This window comes from Leptopilina boulardi, unplaced genomic scaffold, assembly GCF_019393585.1.
Source record: "Leptopilina boulardi isolate dan_hultmark-lab unplaced genomic scaffold, ZJU_Lbou_2.1 LbouV2_94, whole genome shotgun sequence".
In the NCBI taxonomy this organism is placed as follows: Eukaryota; Metazoa; Arthropoda; class Insecta; order Hymenoptera; family Figitidae; genus Leptopilina; species Leptopilina boulardi.
Window position 1 is genome coordinate 275,740 of NW_026138043.1, and position 16,079 is coordinate 291,818.

General features: G+C 29.5%; 1 protein-coding gene across 1 annotated transcript in view; it reads left to right on the forward strand.

Moving 5' to 3' along the window:
• Positions 1–14,132, forward strand: part of LOC127290888 (uncharacterized) — a 209,587-nt gene extending 195,455 nt beyond the window's left edge. Inside the window, exons 5-8 of the mRNA XM_051319712.1 lie at positions 545–921; positions 6,269–6,570; positions 10,365–10,620; positions 11,564–14,132. Coding sequence (XP_051175669.1) covers positions 673–921; positions 6,269–6,570; positions 10,365–10,620; positions 11,564–13,918 — 3,162 coding nt within the window. The 5' untranslated portion in view covers positions 545–672 and the 3' untranslated portion in view covers positions 13,919–14,132. The remainder of the gene's footprint in view (positions 1–544; positions 922–6,268; positions 6,571–10,364; positions 10,621–11,563) is intronic.
• The last annotated feature ends 1,947 nt before the right edge of the window (positions 14,133–16,079 follow it).

Genomic DNA, 16,079 nt, shown 5'->3' on the forward strand with positions numbered 1-16,079 from the left:
TCAAAAATAAATTCAGTATTTTCTATTTGACCACACTCAGAATTAGAATTTTTCTGCATGAGATTCAATGAAGTCAAATCAACAATGCTGTCAAGGGAATCATTCAATTGAGAAAACTTCATTTGTGAAATTTCATTCTCGGATAATTTTTAATTTGGATTTAGAATAGAGTCTATCGTTAACTCAAGTGGAATATTTGTTTATAATAAATCATTTTAGTAACTGTTTTATTAAGAAGACGTGTCAGTGAATAAAAAACGCCAAACCCATTTTTCAAGTTGACAGCTCGACAATTATAAAAATTCAGCACCAGTCGTCGAGTTTTAATTTTAAATTCTAAAAATTCATATAAAACGGCTGATAGGATATAGGTATATTTGAAAATATTTTAAAAAATGAAGGATTTACTGCATTTGAAACTTAAAAAAAATTGTCACATTTTTGTTTGCTCAAAGACTGGTGCCAGCTCAGTAATTGGTTCCTTCACCCTACTGAAGACGATAATTTTTAAATTAAATAAATTGGAATTTTTAAAATTTTATAGGATGATACATGTTGAAAGAAACAGTAACTGATAAAAATATGAAGGTGGACGGAGATATAGACTTGGGTAGTATTTTCTATCGGAATGGTCCGATATATGAAGAAGATTTCACCTGAAGTACCAGGACAATGTCAGGACTGAAAACTGAAATTGTTGCAGAAGGAACAAGCAGCACTTTACTGTCAACCGTAACGCGGCTAGACAGTCGAGTGGACATCAGTCCTATTTCTACAGCTTTAGCAATCTCAATTGTCTTCATTTTGTTACTAATTACTATAAGTGGAAACTCCATCATTCTTTTTGCTTTCTACAGATATAAGAGACTGAGAACAGCTTCAAACTGTTTACTTGTGTCATTAGCCGTTAGCGATTTAGGTGTAAGTTTAAAAACATTTTATTTTGCAAAAATTTTACAAAACTTTTTTTTTTATAAAATAAATAAAATATTTAAAAAGTAGAGAAGAATCCCATAAAATTCGTTTTTAACTTTCTCAATTGAATTATTTGAGTAGGAAACACAAATATTTAAAGAACGCATGTTCCGAACATGAACCATATCATGAACACTACTGATTCTTGTCTAGACAGGGAAGGTTTATGTCCCAAGAGCAAGAAGTAATGTCTAAATGAAGAAACTTTTTGAACAAGAACAATGCCTGTCTGAAATCTACTCAGTCGATTTTTTCTCTTAGTGCAGAATACTATAAGCAACAAGTGGACAAAGGTAGCCATTAAGGCGCTCTCACACCATTTTGGGTGCCTGCAGGTTACCATGGCAACGCAAGAGTGTGAGTGCGACAGAAAATTTAAAAATTTGAATATTTAAATTTTCTGTCTCACTCACACTCGTGCGTTGCCATGGTAACCTGCAGGCAGGCAGCCAAAAAGGTGTGAGTGCGCCATTAGGGTGTTCGTAAAAAAGTTGCTTTTCTAATTTTATTTCGGCCACCCCCCAGTTCGGTTCCAAAATAAAAAAAATTCTGTAAAATCCCTGACCGATCAATTAATATTAATCCTTGCGCCAGTAATCAATTAAAATTCTCCATTAAAAATAAATGGGAAAAATGCATTTTAAAAAAAAATTCATAACTTTTAAATTATTGGGTAAAAAATTTTTCAGGTTACAAATTCTTTCATTTTTAGCTACACTTTAAGTAGGTATATTTAAAAAAAAATCTGCCCGCTCCCCCTTCGGGGTAGCGGACACATTCTCATCCGCGCTTCGCGCGGGGAGGCTCGCTGCGCTCGCGGGTTTGAACGCGCCTTGGGGCGCGAAGAGCACTCCGTCGCGCTACGCGCTCAACTCTACATTTAATATTATATTATAATATTTTAATATAAAAATTATATCCAATAATTTTATTATTATTATATAGGATTAATTTTCTTAAAGTTCTTCGACTTTAAGGAGAACATTCTCATCATGGCACTCGCGTTTCACGCTCGAATGTATGATGCGGAATTAGAAGTGTTTTTGAGTATTTGGATTTTTCATTATTTAAATATATGAAACATTTGAGCAAACGAATACATTTAAGGGGTTAGTATCTCATCTCCATTATTTTTTTCAAACAGTTTTTTTAATTAAACAATTTATTTTATTTGCTTCAAGCTTGTTATACATAAAAGTAAGGGTTATATATACTATTCCCAGTTGAAAAATCTTGTACAATATCATGTACATTTTTTTGTTCAAGTTCAAGTACTTGCACATTCGCGTGATCTTGTACAAGAGCAGAAAACGAACCTGTAAAAAGAATTGGAACAAAGTACATGAACCTGTACAGGTACATTCAAGTGTATTTGTTTGCGACTTTGTGACTGTTGTGTGTGCAAAATTGCAAATCTATTTGTTTCGATTTATAAAAGTTATTTTGTCAACAACATTTTATGTCTATATACGTACGTACAAACATACATACATACATACACACAGACAGACGTAAAGATTTCATGGAAATAGTAAAAGTCAATTTTCGACCAATTATAATACCTTCTCATGTGATGAGAATGTAAAAATAAATGCTTTTTTCATTAAAATCTTAAAAACGTAAAGAGATAGAGAATAATGTTTAATGGGAAAGTTGTAGCTGATAAAATTTTGAAGAAAAAAGTCTCTGTGGTCATTATGCCAAGATGAATACATTACAAGATAATTGAGTGAGAAATTCTGATTTTTGTGTAAAAAAATATAAATAATATGTATATAGAGTGGTTTTTTTCTAAATTGATATTTTTTTCACTTGTATCATATTTTCTGAGTCTATTATGATGAGAATGTCTCTATTTTATGGACTGATTTTTTTCACCCCATTAATAAAATTAAATTTTTCATAAAAAATGTCTTTTTTTGCGTTTTTTAGGTGTTTTTCGACAATGAAACCACTGTAACTTTTACAATTTTAATTTAATCAAAAAATTATTTTTAAAAAAAATGTTTTCTTTTTCCTGGACTGTAATGCTGTGTAGAGAAAAAAATTTTTTTTTTTTTTAATTAAATTTCAAAATTTTGAAAATCCCGCAGTTTTTGCATTTTTTGATGAAAATGGCTGGCTAACGAACTTAACCTGTATTTTGATACTAACTTTGTGTATGCAAAATTGCAAAACGATTTGTTTCGATTTACAAAAGTTATTGTGTCAACAACATTTTGTGTCTACATACGTACATACATACATACATACATACATACATACATACATACATACATACATACATACATACATACATACATACATACATACATACATACATACATACATACAGACACTTTCGCCGGATTATGTTTTTTCGACTCAGGGCACCTCAAAACGTAAAGATTTCATGGAAATAGTAAAAGTCAATTTTCGACCAATTATAATACCTTCTCATGTGATGAGAATGTAATAAATATTCAAAATTAAAAAATTTAAATTCATTCCTCTATTAGAAAAATGTTGTTAAAAATTTACAAAATCGCTTATTTTTATTAACAACAAAATTTTGGTTCGGTTGTAGGCACCCTTTAAAAACCTGCTAAAATTATAAAACAATGAATTAAAACCACCACAGATATAGAAAAAAAGTAAAGCAAATTTGATATTTTGTGTTTACAAATTTTTAAAATGTCATCAAAAGCATTAAAAAAAGAAATGTGCCAAAGAAAAAAAGGCAATTGAAATTGATTTTAATTCGTTATTGACAGCTGTTAAAGATATTAAGATAAAAAAAAATTAGAGCCACTGCAAGAGCTATCAATACTCCAAGAAGCAATTTGATTTATTATCTAAAGAGAGTGGATGAAGATATGCCGGATATTTCGTTAATTTCTGATAATGATCTTCTAGAAATTCTCCGTTAATGCACTTTGTGTTCTTTACCGTTATTAGTAAGTGAATTTTGTTTATTTTGAAATACAATTCTATACTTTATTTAAATTTGTTGTAAGGTTAAATTTATTTTGTTGTAAGGTTAAATCACTTTTCTTTAAATATGCTTTTTCTTTTTATTTTTACTTATTTTTATTCTATTTCTTATTTCAATATTTTTTCAATTATACGGACTAAGTATAATTGAATTAAGAGAGCTGGCTTATCAATTTACAAAAAAAGTTGGTGTAAATTACCCGGAAGCATGGTACATTGATTGTATGGCTGATTGAAAGTGGTATTACACAGCGCTGGCGGTAATTCCATACCACCATTTTTTCGATTTCCACGTGTCAACATGCAAGACGTTTTTTGGAAAACGCTAGTTCTGGTGCTGTTGGCTTTGCTAATGGTTCGGGTTGGATGATGCAAACGGAGTTCAAAAAATGTATTCAACATTTTGTAAAATACAGCAAATCATCAATCGAATCTCCAACGATTCAATTACTTGACAACCATTCATCTGACTTGTCGATGGAGGCGATTGACTTTGCGACAGCTAATTGAGTAACAATGCTTTTATTTCCTCCACATTGTAGTCACCAATTGCAATCTCTTGATGTATCCGTCTATGAGCCAGTGAAATCTTATTACCGATCGCAATGTACTGCATAGAACGAAAACAATGTAGAAAAAGTGCTCGAAATCTGTCACATTCCTAGCATTGTTCGACTATCATTAGATCTTGCTTTGACACCTAATAACCTAAGAGCTGTCTTCGAAAAAAACGGGAATTTGACCCTTCAATCCAAACAAATTCACCGAATCTAATTTTATGCAAGCTAATTCAATTGTCGAAAATGGGACCAAAAAAGTCTACCGAATCATAAAAAAAACCAGCCCAACAGGAGAAAAAGATGACTTCGACATTCTCAGACAAAGATGAGGATTTTTGTATCATTTGTTTACATGCACGGAAAAAACAAACTAACTATTTTAGCACCAAACTGCTTTATCCTTTATTAGTATGCAATTTCGTTTACCTATTAAAGTATGAAATAATGCTTTTTTAGTTTAAAGTAAGTCCATACTAAATAAGTATAATGGTTATACTCTTATAGTAATAGTGACGAACTTTAAAAGCATAAAATTGATGCCCGCGAAGTACGACATATAGTCTACCTAAATTAGCAAGAGCTTCTTCCTTTTTGGTGGATAAATTCTTGCAACCTGCGTTTTGGCCTATATCGATATATTAGAAGGGAGGGATATATATTAGAAAGGGAGGGAGGCGTGGATAAAACGCAGGTTGCAAGAATTTATCCACCAAAAAGGAAGAAGCTCTTGCTATTTTAGGTAGACTATATGTCGTACTTCGCGGGCATCAATTTTATGCTTTTAAAGTACGTCACTATTACTATAAGAGTATAACCATTATACTTATTTAGTATGGACTTACTTTAAACTAAAAAAGCATTATTTCATACTTTAATAGGTAAACGAAATTGCATACTAATAAAGGATAAAGCAGTTTGGTGCTAAAATAGTTAGTTTGTTTTTTCCGTGTGCAATGTCCCGAAAATTAAATATAAGCAATTCTATCAATTGCGTAAAGAATGAAAAAGACCTGTCCATAAAAGTTGCATATCAAACGTAAAAAGGTTTTTTATTTGAAACATTTGTAACATTGAAATTCACTAATATTTTTGTTTTTTTGAATATTTTAAGTATTTATAATAAATAAATATTCTATAAGCATTGAAATCCGAGTTGAATTATTTTGAATATTCAAGTGATAAATCATTGATTTCATTGCAATGCATTTTCAAGACCTATCTTTGATAATCCGCTAGTTTGAAAATTTTTAATATTTAAATTTTTTAAATATGCTAACTTAAAATGTATTTAAAAATTAAAGAATTTGTAACCTAAAAAATTTTTGGTTTTGAAAAATTTAAGAAATTTTTTTTTAAAAGTGCATTTTTCCCCTGTATTTTTAATGGAAAATTGTGATAGATTTCTGGCACGGATTAATATTAATTAATCGGTCTGGGATTGTACAGGAATTTTTTTTATATTTGAACCGAACTTGGAAGTGGCTTAAATAAAATTCGAAAGTCGACTTTTTTACGAACACCATAGTAGCTATAGTTTACCTTGATGTTTTTTATTGACATAATAATTTATTATTATTTGAAAGCTACAAACTTGCACAGGGAGAAAATGTGTTGCTATTATTACGTGAATGAGCAAATTATTACTATAATCGCATAACGATACTCTTGAATAGGACATTTGAGGAATAATCCCCCATATACTGTAATATATTATGCAACTATATATGGAAATACAGAAAAGTGTTATTTTTATGCAACAGGTCGGAGTTTTCATGCCATATGGGATGTATTTGGAGTTGGCTACAGTACCGGAAAGTGAAGTGTCAACCTTGTGCATTCTACCTTATTGTATTGTAATTTCCCTTTGCAGTGTGAGTGTCCTAGTCACTGTAGCGATTGCAGTTGACAGACTAACATCTCTCGCACAACCATTACGATACAAAAACATAATCACGCACAGCAGTATTGAAAAATACATTGCTGTTTTTTGGATCTACGCAATCGCTGTGGGATTATCTCCTCTTATTTATGATCAGTTCGCAGCGAGGGAGCAAAATAAGAGGTAAATTTTTTATTAAGAATTTAGCGGCTGCCATGATAGGTGTTGTAAAACATTTATTTAAAAAGTATTGATTTAGTTTGTAAAGCTTACAATCGTAGATTAACTGACAAATGTTATAGAAATTTTTTAATTAATTAATAGCAATTTTTTATTTAAATTAATGAGTAATCAAATATTTATTATGACTTTTAAATGAAAAATTTTTTTCTTCTCAAATAAAAAGTAAACGAGAATCGCATTAAACGTTAAGGCCACTTATCTCACCACTAAAAGCTTAAGGCGCAAAGCAACGCATATAATTCACAAACCTTTATTTTTGTCAAACATTCATTGATTTCATAGTCTTGATTTTAAATACAATTCTTTAGTCCTAATATTAATGTTACTTGGTCTCACTGTGCTTGCTTCTATTAAATATCTTTTTACACTCTTACTCAAATATCAAGATATATTTTTGTTCCTACATGTTTCTACAGATTTAAATATTATTATTCAAGTGACGTAAGTATACGTTTTTTATTTACATTATTTTATAAAATTCACTGCGTGTAAAGATATCGAAAATTGAAATATAGAAACAATAAATTGCAAATGCAAAAATCGCCAGTGAAAGTATATTTTCCTTTTTCTACCACTGAAAAAGAACAAATTGCATATAAATTTAATATCAGAAACAGTCACATCCTGGAAGATAGAAATCTGTTGAAAGAGAAGAAAATTTAATATTCTCCAAGATTTCCATAAGTCGAGAATCACTGAGAGAAATAAAATTTGCATTCCACAACAAAGCGTTCATCTCATATTCAAACATGTAATGTTACTCAATTATATAAACTTTCATTTAAAATCTATATAAATAACACATATTCGAGAGAAAAATTTAAACGCATATGATTTTTATTATAAAAATTAAAAAAAAATCTTTATTTATTTGTATTATTAGCACTTAGTCGTTTCCCTTGCTTTTGTTAATTTAAATAGTTATCTATGAAGAGGTTTATTCCTATTTGCAACGTCAAGAAAAAAATGTTTTAAATTTTTATTTGCTTAAAAGCAACGTTTATTTGGACAAATTTTGTACCAGTAAAAATTTTTAATTACAAACATATTAGTAATTTAACAAAATAAATAATTTAAATATTAGATACAATTTTGCGTTCAAAACATGTGTGTTTAACGAAATATTTCCCTAAAAAATATCAATGCAAATATGCAAGCAAAGATAAAAAATATATTTTTGTTCATATATGTTAACAAAAACAAAAAGTAATAAATTCAAAATGTTGTTAAAATTCAATTATAAATCTGGGAAATTGGGATAAATGATAAAAAGTTTATAATTGTCAGCTGCTCACTCTTCTACATTCAATTCGAGAACAATGAGATTCAATTTCATGGATCAATGATTTCTCTAAATAGAATGAATTTTAGAACGAATTATTATTATCGGATATTTGATGACAGATAACATCCTGAATATTGTGCGGGTAAGAAAACTGTCTAACAGAATAATAGGAGAGCAAACAAGAACAAAACTCTAAATTTTAAAAGAGCAAAAATCATTTAAAACTTTTTCATTTGGGGAAATATTTTATGAAAATAGGTTAATTTTTACACTACACTGAAAAGTAAAAATCGTAACAAAGTTGAAGTGTGAATTTTCATGTTTAATTCATAATCACTTTGTTTTCTTTAATAATGTCACATAATTTTTTAATATTTTTAAGTGAATAATTTTTCTCAGGTGGATCACACGAGGTTAGCAAAAATTAAAACTTTTAAAAATTAAATAACTTATTTTAATTTTAGGTCGTATTACATTAGACAATAAATACTGTTTTAAATTGTTGGTAGAATAAATGCAATGTATTAAAAGTTAGATAAGAATTTAAGGACTTTTCTCTAAAAAAACACCCCATAATTTTAAAAAATATATTTTTTTAATAATCACTGTCTAAGTTATTTAGGCCTCTCAAGTGGCCTTAGCAAATAGAAATTTCTTATTTAAAATTAGAGGAATTGCTGCACAAAAGATTGTTAAAAATGAATAGTTTTTAATTCATGACGGTATTAATTATTACCCAACCAAAAATTTCAGCATTATACCAGAGTTGACTACTGGCGCAGTACTGGTTCAGTATTGGCTGCCGAGACTGGGCAGTCTGTACTGAACCAGTACTGGTATTTTCATTGTATCAGTACCACCCTCCCAGTACTGGAAAACCAGTACTGTGCCGATATTGAACCAGTACTGACTAAAATAGATTTTCTTTTTGATTAATACTAGTTTACCTAAAGTTCTAGAGTGAACCTGATGAATCTTTTTGTTTAAATATTTTGTTTATAAAATTTTTTCAAATTGATTTTATTTTTTAAAATTAAAATTTATTTTATTTTTCTTTTTTGTAGGTAAAATTATGTAAACAAAAAGTTTCCTGAGACCAATTCCAAAATATTTTGCAAGATTTTCTTATTGTTTTCAAATATGCAATAAACCAAAAAAAAAATTTTAAACGATAATTAAATAGCTAATTGTACAATTATATACATTATAATTATTTTATAAACATTTTTATTTTTACTGAACTGTTTTTATATATTATAAAAACTTTGGTTTTAAAATAAACATATTTTTATATTTATTTTTTGATTTTTTAAAATAATAATTTGCAATATATATTATAATAAAGAATAAAAATTCTTGGTGTTTTCGATTTTATATAATAAAATATTAATTAGTTAGTTGACTAATTTAAGTAATATTTAATTTGTGTTTGGTTACTAAAAATTTCAGACACTTTTTCCTAAGTATACCAAAAAAAAATATTACCTGGAGCAGAGATAAGTTTCGCTATTGCAGTTAAACTTATCTCTGTTACAGTTAAAGCTTTCTTTTCGTATACAATAAATTACAAAACAGACAGTACTCAGCCAGTACTGAACCAGTAGTGGTTACCAGTCCTGGTGCTAACTCTAGCAGCCAATACTGATAAAATGTTATCATCCCAAAGTTACGCCAACTCTGGGGCCAATACTGGGTGCCAGTAGTGCGCCAATACTTATCAGTACTGCGCCATTAGTAAATTTTTGATTGGGTTATTATTCTTGGCATTAAGGTTACTTAAAAATTATTTTTAAGACCTTTTTTAAAATTTACCTCTTAATTGCACTGAGAAAAATGTTTAGTCAGAGCAACCAAAATTTGGTTGGACCAACAAAAAAATTTTGTTGGTATTTAAGCAACCAAACTATTTGTTTGAGTCAACCAAAAAATTTGGTTGATTGTTTTTTGTTGGCATACCGAAAATGTTTGGTTAGCTCAACCAAATTTGTTTTGTTCGGAGGCTCTGACCACTGGACTACCCATCTAAGTGAGAGATTTAAACCAAATTTTGGTTGGAATTTAAAAATGTTCAACCAAATAATTTTGTTGGCCTAACCAAATGTTTGGTTGAGATAACTATACGACTTTGTTACGGCCAACCAAAATTTGGTTACAAGAACCAAAATTGCCTAATCAAACAATTTCGTTGCAAACACTAAATTTTTTTTCTCAATGTGTTCGAAATAAATTTTCAAAAATACTCTCATTTAAAAATAAAGTAGGTATTTTTTATAACTGAAAATATTTTTCAAAATAGATATTTTTTGTTTACGGTAATTAATAAGACATAATAAAAAATATTATTAAAAATATTTTTAATTATTAATTTAAACAACATTTTTGTATATTTCATTTTAGTATTTTTTTTTATTAATATTTGCATAATTTAATAAAATGTTCAAATTTTCAGTGAAAGCTGTCGATTTGGAGAGGCAATATCACCTCCAATAAGAATATTTCTAGTGGTGGCGGTTTGGGCTCCAAGTGCACTCATTCTACTTGGGTGCTACATGTACGTGTATTTAGTTGCACGGGCACATGCACGTGCAATTTATACCGTAGAGCTCTCGTTTCGCCATCAAACGCAGACTCTGACTCTTCCTCGTTACGGACAAACCTTGGCGGTGACTGTCGGCGCATTTTTCATCCTCTGGTTGCCTTTCCAGGTAAAATTACTCTTAACACTTATTTCTCACTTGTGTTTTATATTAATTAATTAAACCATGATAATTTAATATTTAGTAAAATATTATTGGCTAATTTAAAAAAAAAATTAAATCAATTTTCTTGAAACTGGTTCCTTGAAGTTTGGTTGCAAAATGAACAAATGAGTCAAATTTTAAAATATCAAAATAGAAAAACCAATAATTATAAAAAATGTTAATAAGCAAATTAATGTTCAAAAACTTAAAGAATCTGAGAAATTTAAGTCTTATTTTTTTTTACATTTTATTCAAGTTTACTAAAGAATCTAAGGAATTTAAGTTTTGTTTTTAAAAAAATTTCAAGCAGGCTTAGCTGATTGTAATAATTTAATAAATCTTTTCGCGAAACAGATGAATTTAAAAACTAAGTCTATCCTTGATATTTACTGCTACCTATTCCCATGAGTGAAGTCAACAATTCTCTAACGTAATTTCCATACTTATTCTCACTCGTTAGCTAGGATCACGAAGGATGAGGTCTAGGTTACCTTACATCAAGGCTTTTATTAATTGAGTAAATTCTTGCAAATAATCGTAGATGCATATAACATATATTTGTTTTTGTTAGAATATATTTAAATATACTACTCTCACCAGTTAAGTATTTTAATCACAAAAAAGTAGTAATTTAAATATTTAATTACTGTGAAAGCAACATCTATTAGATGCTATTTGAGCTTTTGGTTAGTGCTCTGTTATGATAATTACAGATAGCAGAGTATCCCTTTTTGTGCAACAAGTTTTCTTTTTCCCATAACTTTTGATTGGATAGAAATTATATTGATTTTATTCAAAACAAAAATTATGTCAAAACTTTGAAAAATAGCTTTTATGGTCAACAAAATTTATCTCCGGTTAGATGCACCACTTCAAGAGAAGCAATAATTTCAATTTAATGTTTCAGACTTGCATGCTGCTGGACATATTCTGTGGGACTGACATTCTATCAGAGTGGACAATTTGGTTAGGCCTACCTGTTCTGGCACATAGTGGAGCAAACCCTTGGATATACGCCTTTCATCATGGCGAAATGCGAATTGCTGCTGGAAAAATCGCAGAAGACTTGGTAGCCATCTTTGGACTTAAACCTAGTCGATGTGGATGTTCTCCAATGAGACGAGGGTCGAATACTAATCTTGAACTTGCGGCAGTAAATAACAGTGATGAACGTCAACCTGTGGAAGATTGCTTTGCTGCAAAACAACACAATTTTAAGCTTTACACAAGTCGTAGATGCCTAGAAATGTCTGGGAAACTAGCCGATATATCACCTGAACGAGGTGACATGGATTCTTCTTCTGAAAGCTGTAGGCAGGGGAACATAATAGAAGAAAATATTCATGATTTAACTAAAATGCTTGATCCGAAGTATATTATTGATCGAAATCATATAATAGACTCTAATCACAACGTAGATAAAATTAAAAGTCTCAAATATCTTCTAGATCCAACATTTAATAAAATTCGACACTTAAGAAGACTTAACCATAAAAGAATGTCAAATAAAAACTTTCAAAAGTCTAATGACCCTAAGTTCACATCTTATCAAAATTTAAAAATTGGTGAAATTTCCAACAAAAAGAACGTGCAATTAAATACTATGTCAGATCCTGCTCTCAATTCTGAAAGTTCTAATAGTGAGAAAATTCTCTTAAAGCATGTTTTGTGTCACAATTCCGGTCGTTGCCAAAGAAGAGATTCGAATCTCTCTTCTCTCTCGGATCCAAATATAAAGACTGCGACAGGAGGTTCTAATGTTTGCCTTAGACTTCTCCCAAACTCGAATAGTACATCTAATAGTCACAGGTATTCAGTTCAAAACCTATGGAATCACAAATATGAACCTAGTCTTGCCAAAAGTTTGGCTCAATGTCGACATTTAGAAAACCAAAAAAAGTTTTTACCATGGCAATCACGATTGCGTCCTACGATTAAACCTACTGACCATATTGACAGTTCATGTCCAACTTTTGATCTTAGATTACAAGACTTTAGTCATAGCTCTTTGCCAACATCAAAAATTTTTAAAGAAAATTCTAGGTCTAGTCTTAGACAGAAAATCTCACCAAAACATTTAAACATTACATCCAACTGGCTTGCAAATATTATCGATTCAAAATTAAAATCTTCCGAAACTACTGTAGATCCAATGGAAAGATTAGTTCAAGCCAAAAAAAGTTTTGAAACGTTGAAGGATTCCGAATCAATCTTTAAAGCTGAATCACAATCGAGACTGTTAATACCCTCTAGATTAAAGAATTCCTTAAACGTGCCTATTGTACACTCGGAACCTCCTAGTCCCATAGATCCTCTTCCTTTAGCTTCTCTTGAAGAAGAAAAAATGAAGTATCTGAATATTTCTCCAAGGCTTCAAACGTCGAGAAATTTTAAAAGCCCAGTAAGACATTCGGATCCAATTATTCCCGCAGTTCTGTTGAGCATCGAAGACTGCTGTATCAGTCCCACTAAAAGCATCGAAAACCTTCATAACTGTTGGTCAGACACATCTTCCAATACCACTCCTACTTTTGATCCCATCGAACTTTCTGAAGCTCTTCTAAAGAGTAGAGAGTTTAGAAGAGGAAGCAAATTAACAGACACAATTTTCGTTGAACACGACTCTACCAGATACAGTTCCCGCAGGCCTTCTGATTCTAGATGGTCAGAATCTTCCAGAAGTCAAGAGATTCTTTCGAACGTAGCAGAACATCAGAAGTTTCCGTCATCTTATTCTGTAAATAATTTTCAGAATTGTACAAGTGGTAGTGATCTTAATGACGTCACATCATGCCTTGGCTCCTTTATGTGTCCTGATGCACTTAGTTCTTCCCTTCGCGAATCCTTCTTTGAAGTTCCGTCTGCTCTGAATTCGGATATATTTACTTCTTTTGAGGAAACAGATGAGTACACTAACGAAACAACTATTCCTTCCGTTACAATGGTCCATTCGTCCGTGTCCAGTGTAAACTTTGAAAATATGAAAGCTGCTAGTGCCGAAGTACAAAGTAAATCTTCGGAATCAGTGTTTCACAATAAACAATCTTTTAATAAACAGTGTAAAATATTGAGACTAGAGCCTTCTGCTCATCAAAGGGGAAAAGTTAGACCCTGCAAAGAACATATTTTGGAAGATAATTTAAGAAAGAAGGTTTCGATATTAGCGCCTTTGGCTAGTCCTACACCAACGGAAATTTGTACGCCGACATTTGATATTGTTTCAGATATGAAAGGTGAGATTGGTGTAAGCGTTAGAGTGTGATTGTGAAATTTTCTTTTTTTCTGAAATTATCCAAAGACTTTTATTCAATTTTCTATTGTCATGTATTTGTCAAAAAAGCACGGTTTAAATGTTTTATTGGTAAGTTTAAATCATTGATCAAAAAAATGAAACATTAGTAATGGAGATTTAAAAAATAACAAAGTTCAAATGTATAGATATCTTTTAGAATAAATAAAATGATTTATTTTTCAAATTGATTACATACAATTAAAAAGTCTAGAGCAATAACTTGAAAAAATACGTTAAATGGATCCCTAATCTGTTTTCAATTTTATTTGAAAATGCAAATTCTTTAAAAGTGAATTTGAAAATTTTCTCAACAATATTTAAACTTTTTAAGCTAAAGAAAATTAATTATTTTTTATGTAATTACTACTAATATTTCCTACTTTTTAAATGAGATTAAGAACTTTTCTTTGATTTCAATATAAATTATAATTGTTTTTAATTCCAAATAATATTTAATGTGATTATTGGTTAATGATTTATTGACATTTTTTTCATATTAAATAAAATATCAAGATTCTGTACCCTGTCCTGTTTTAAATAGGTCAAAGTAGGACAATTTCTGCATGGGTAACGGAAATACAAAGTTTCATTGGTCACGAAACTGTTGAGCTCTAACATTATTTATTCTCAGAACTCGAAGTTTAGTAATAGAGTTTAAACTTACTTGTAAATGTAAATTGCATTTTGTCGAGAAAATAGTTTTCTTTTTAACAATTGCATTCAATTTACAATGATAAAGTGAAAACTCTATACAGCAGAATATTTCGCACTAAAGAATAAGAAATTGTTAACCACACGTGGTAAAATAACCACTAATAGTACCTTCATTAAAATAATATTAACATGAAATTTTTAATTGATTATTAAAAACTAATATTATAAATATTTTTTTACTACTTTAAATGATTTCACAGATTTATTTATAAAAGATAAAAAAAGAATGTAAAACAGATGTAAACAAAAAATATTATATGATTTAGAAAAAGGCTCAACATAGTTGAGCATAAACTAGGGGAATGTTGTATTCTTTCCATTAGGGGTCCATTTACGTGCGTATCCATTGTCATTCGTGTTGACCGTCTAAAAGACAGTATAAGTAACGATATCATATCTTGCCTTTAAGCTATACAGATGCTATAAAGCCACCTTAAAAAATCTCAAATATACTTTAGGCTATTATTTTTCTCTTCAATTTTTCGGCTAACCTAGATACTAAAAAAATTCCTTAAATTTTGTCTTTTAAAAATTATAATTAATTTGAGTTCTTTTCCATTAAATTTTTTATGTATTTTGTAAAAATTATAATTAATTAATTTATTTTATTATTATGTAATTTATTTAAATCATCCAATACAACACTGGATATTTTGTGGATATTCAAATCACGTTCAATTTAGATTCAGAAATATCTTGAATGTCCTATGCATGGAGAATAGACTACAGGAGACCAATGTAGTGTATAAGAAAACGGCTAATTTTCGTCGGAAGCTGTTAGTTCCGAAACTTCTCGCGCGCCGCGTTGAAAACAGATAGATACCATAAGTTCTAAAATTCACATGTGCTTCTTGGTTAACAGCATACATCGTAATATATGGTTTTCCAGCAGAAGAAAATTTTTTCTGTGAAATATATAAAATAAATTTATAAATAAATAATGTATGAGGTAAGTTTAAAATTCGCCAAAGTGGAAAATTTTTAGTTCAAATTATGAATTTAAAATTTATTTAAAAATTTTTTTATTTAGGGTCAGTTGGGGTAAATGGGGACAAAATCGCTATTTTTCACAAATTATGTAAGTTTCTTCCTTTAAAAGGTAATATTTCCGGGTTCATTTTTTTTTAAATTGTTATTTACGTTCCCAGGATTAATTTTATGCAGCAGAAAAAAATTTAGATAAGCTTTAAACGCATGAAACTTACTGTTCCCATTTACCCCAACTGACCCTATATATTATGATATAATGAAGTATAATTATTTTATTATTTAAAATTTAATATTAGTTACCGTTATTATTTAAATTATAATTAAAATTTTTGCTAGTTTATAAGGTTTGTTAATTTATGAAATATTATTTAATAAAGTATTTATTATATTATTTAATTTAATTAATTATTTAATTAAAGTTGTGTCA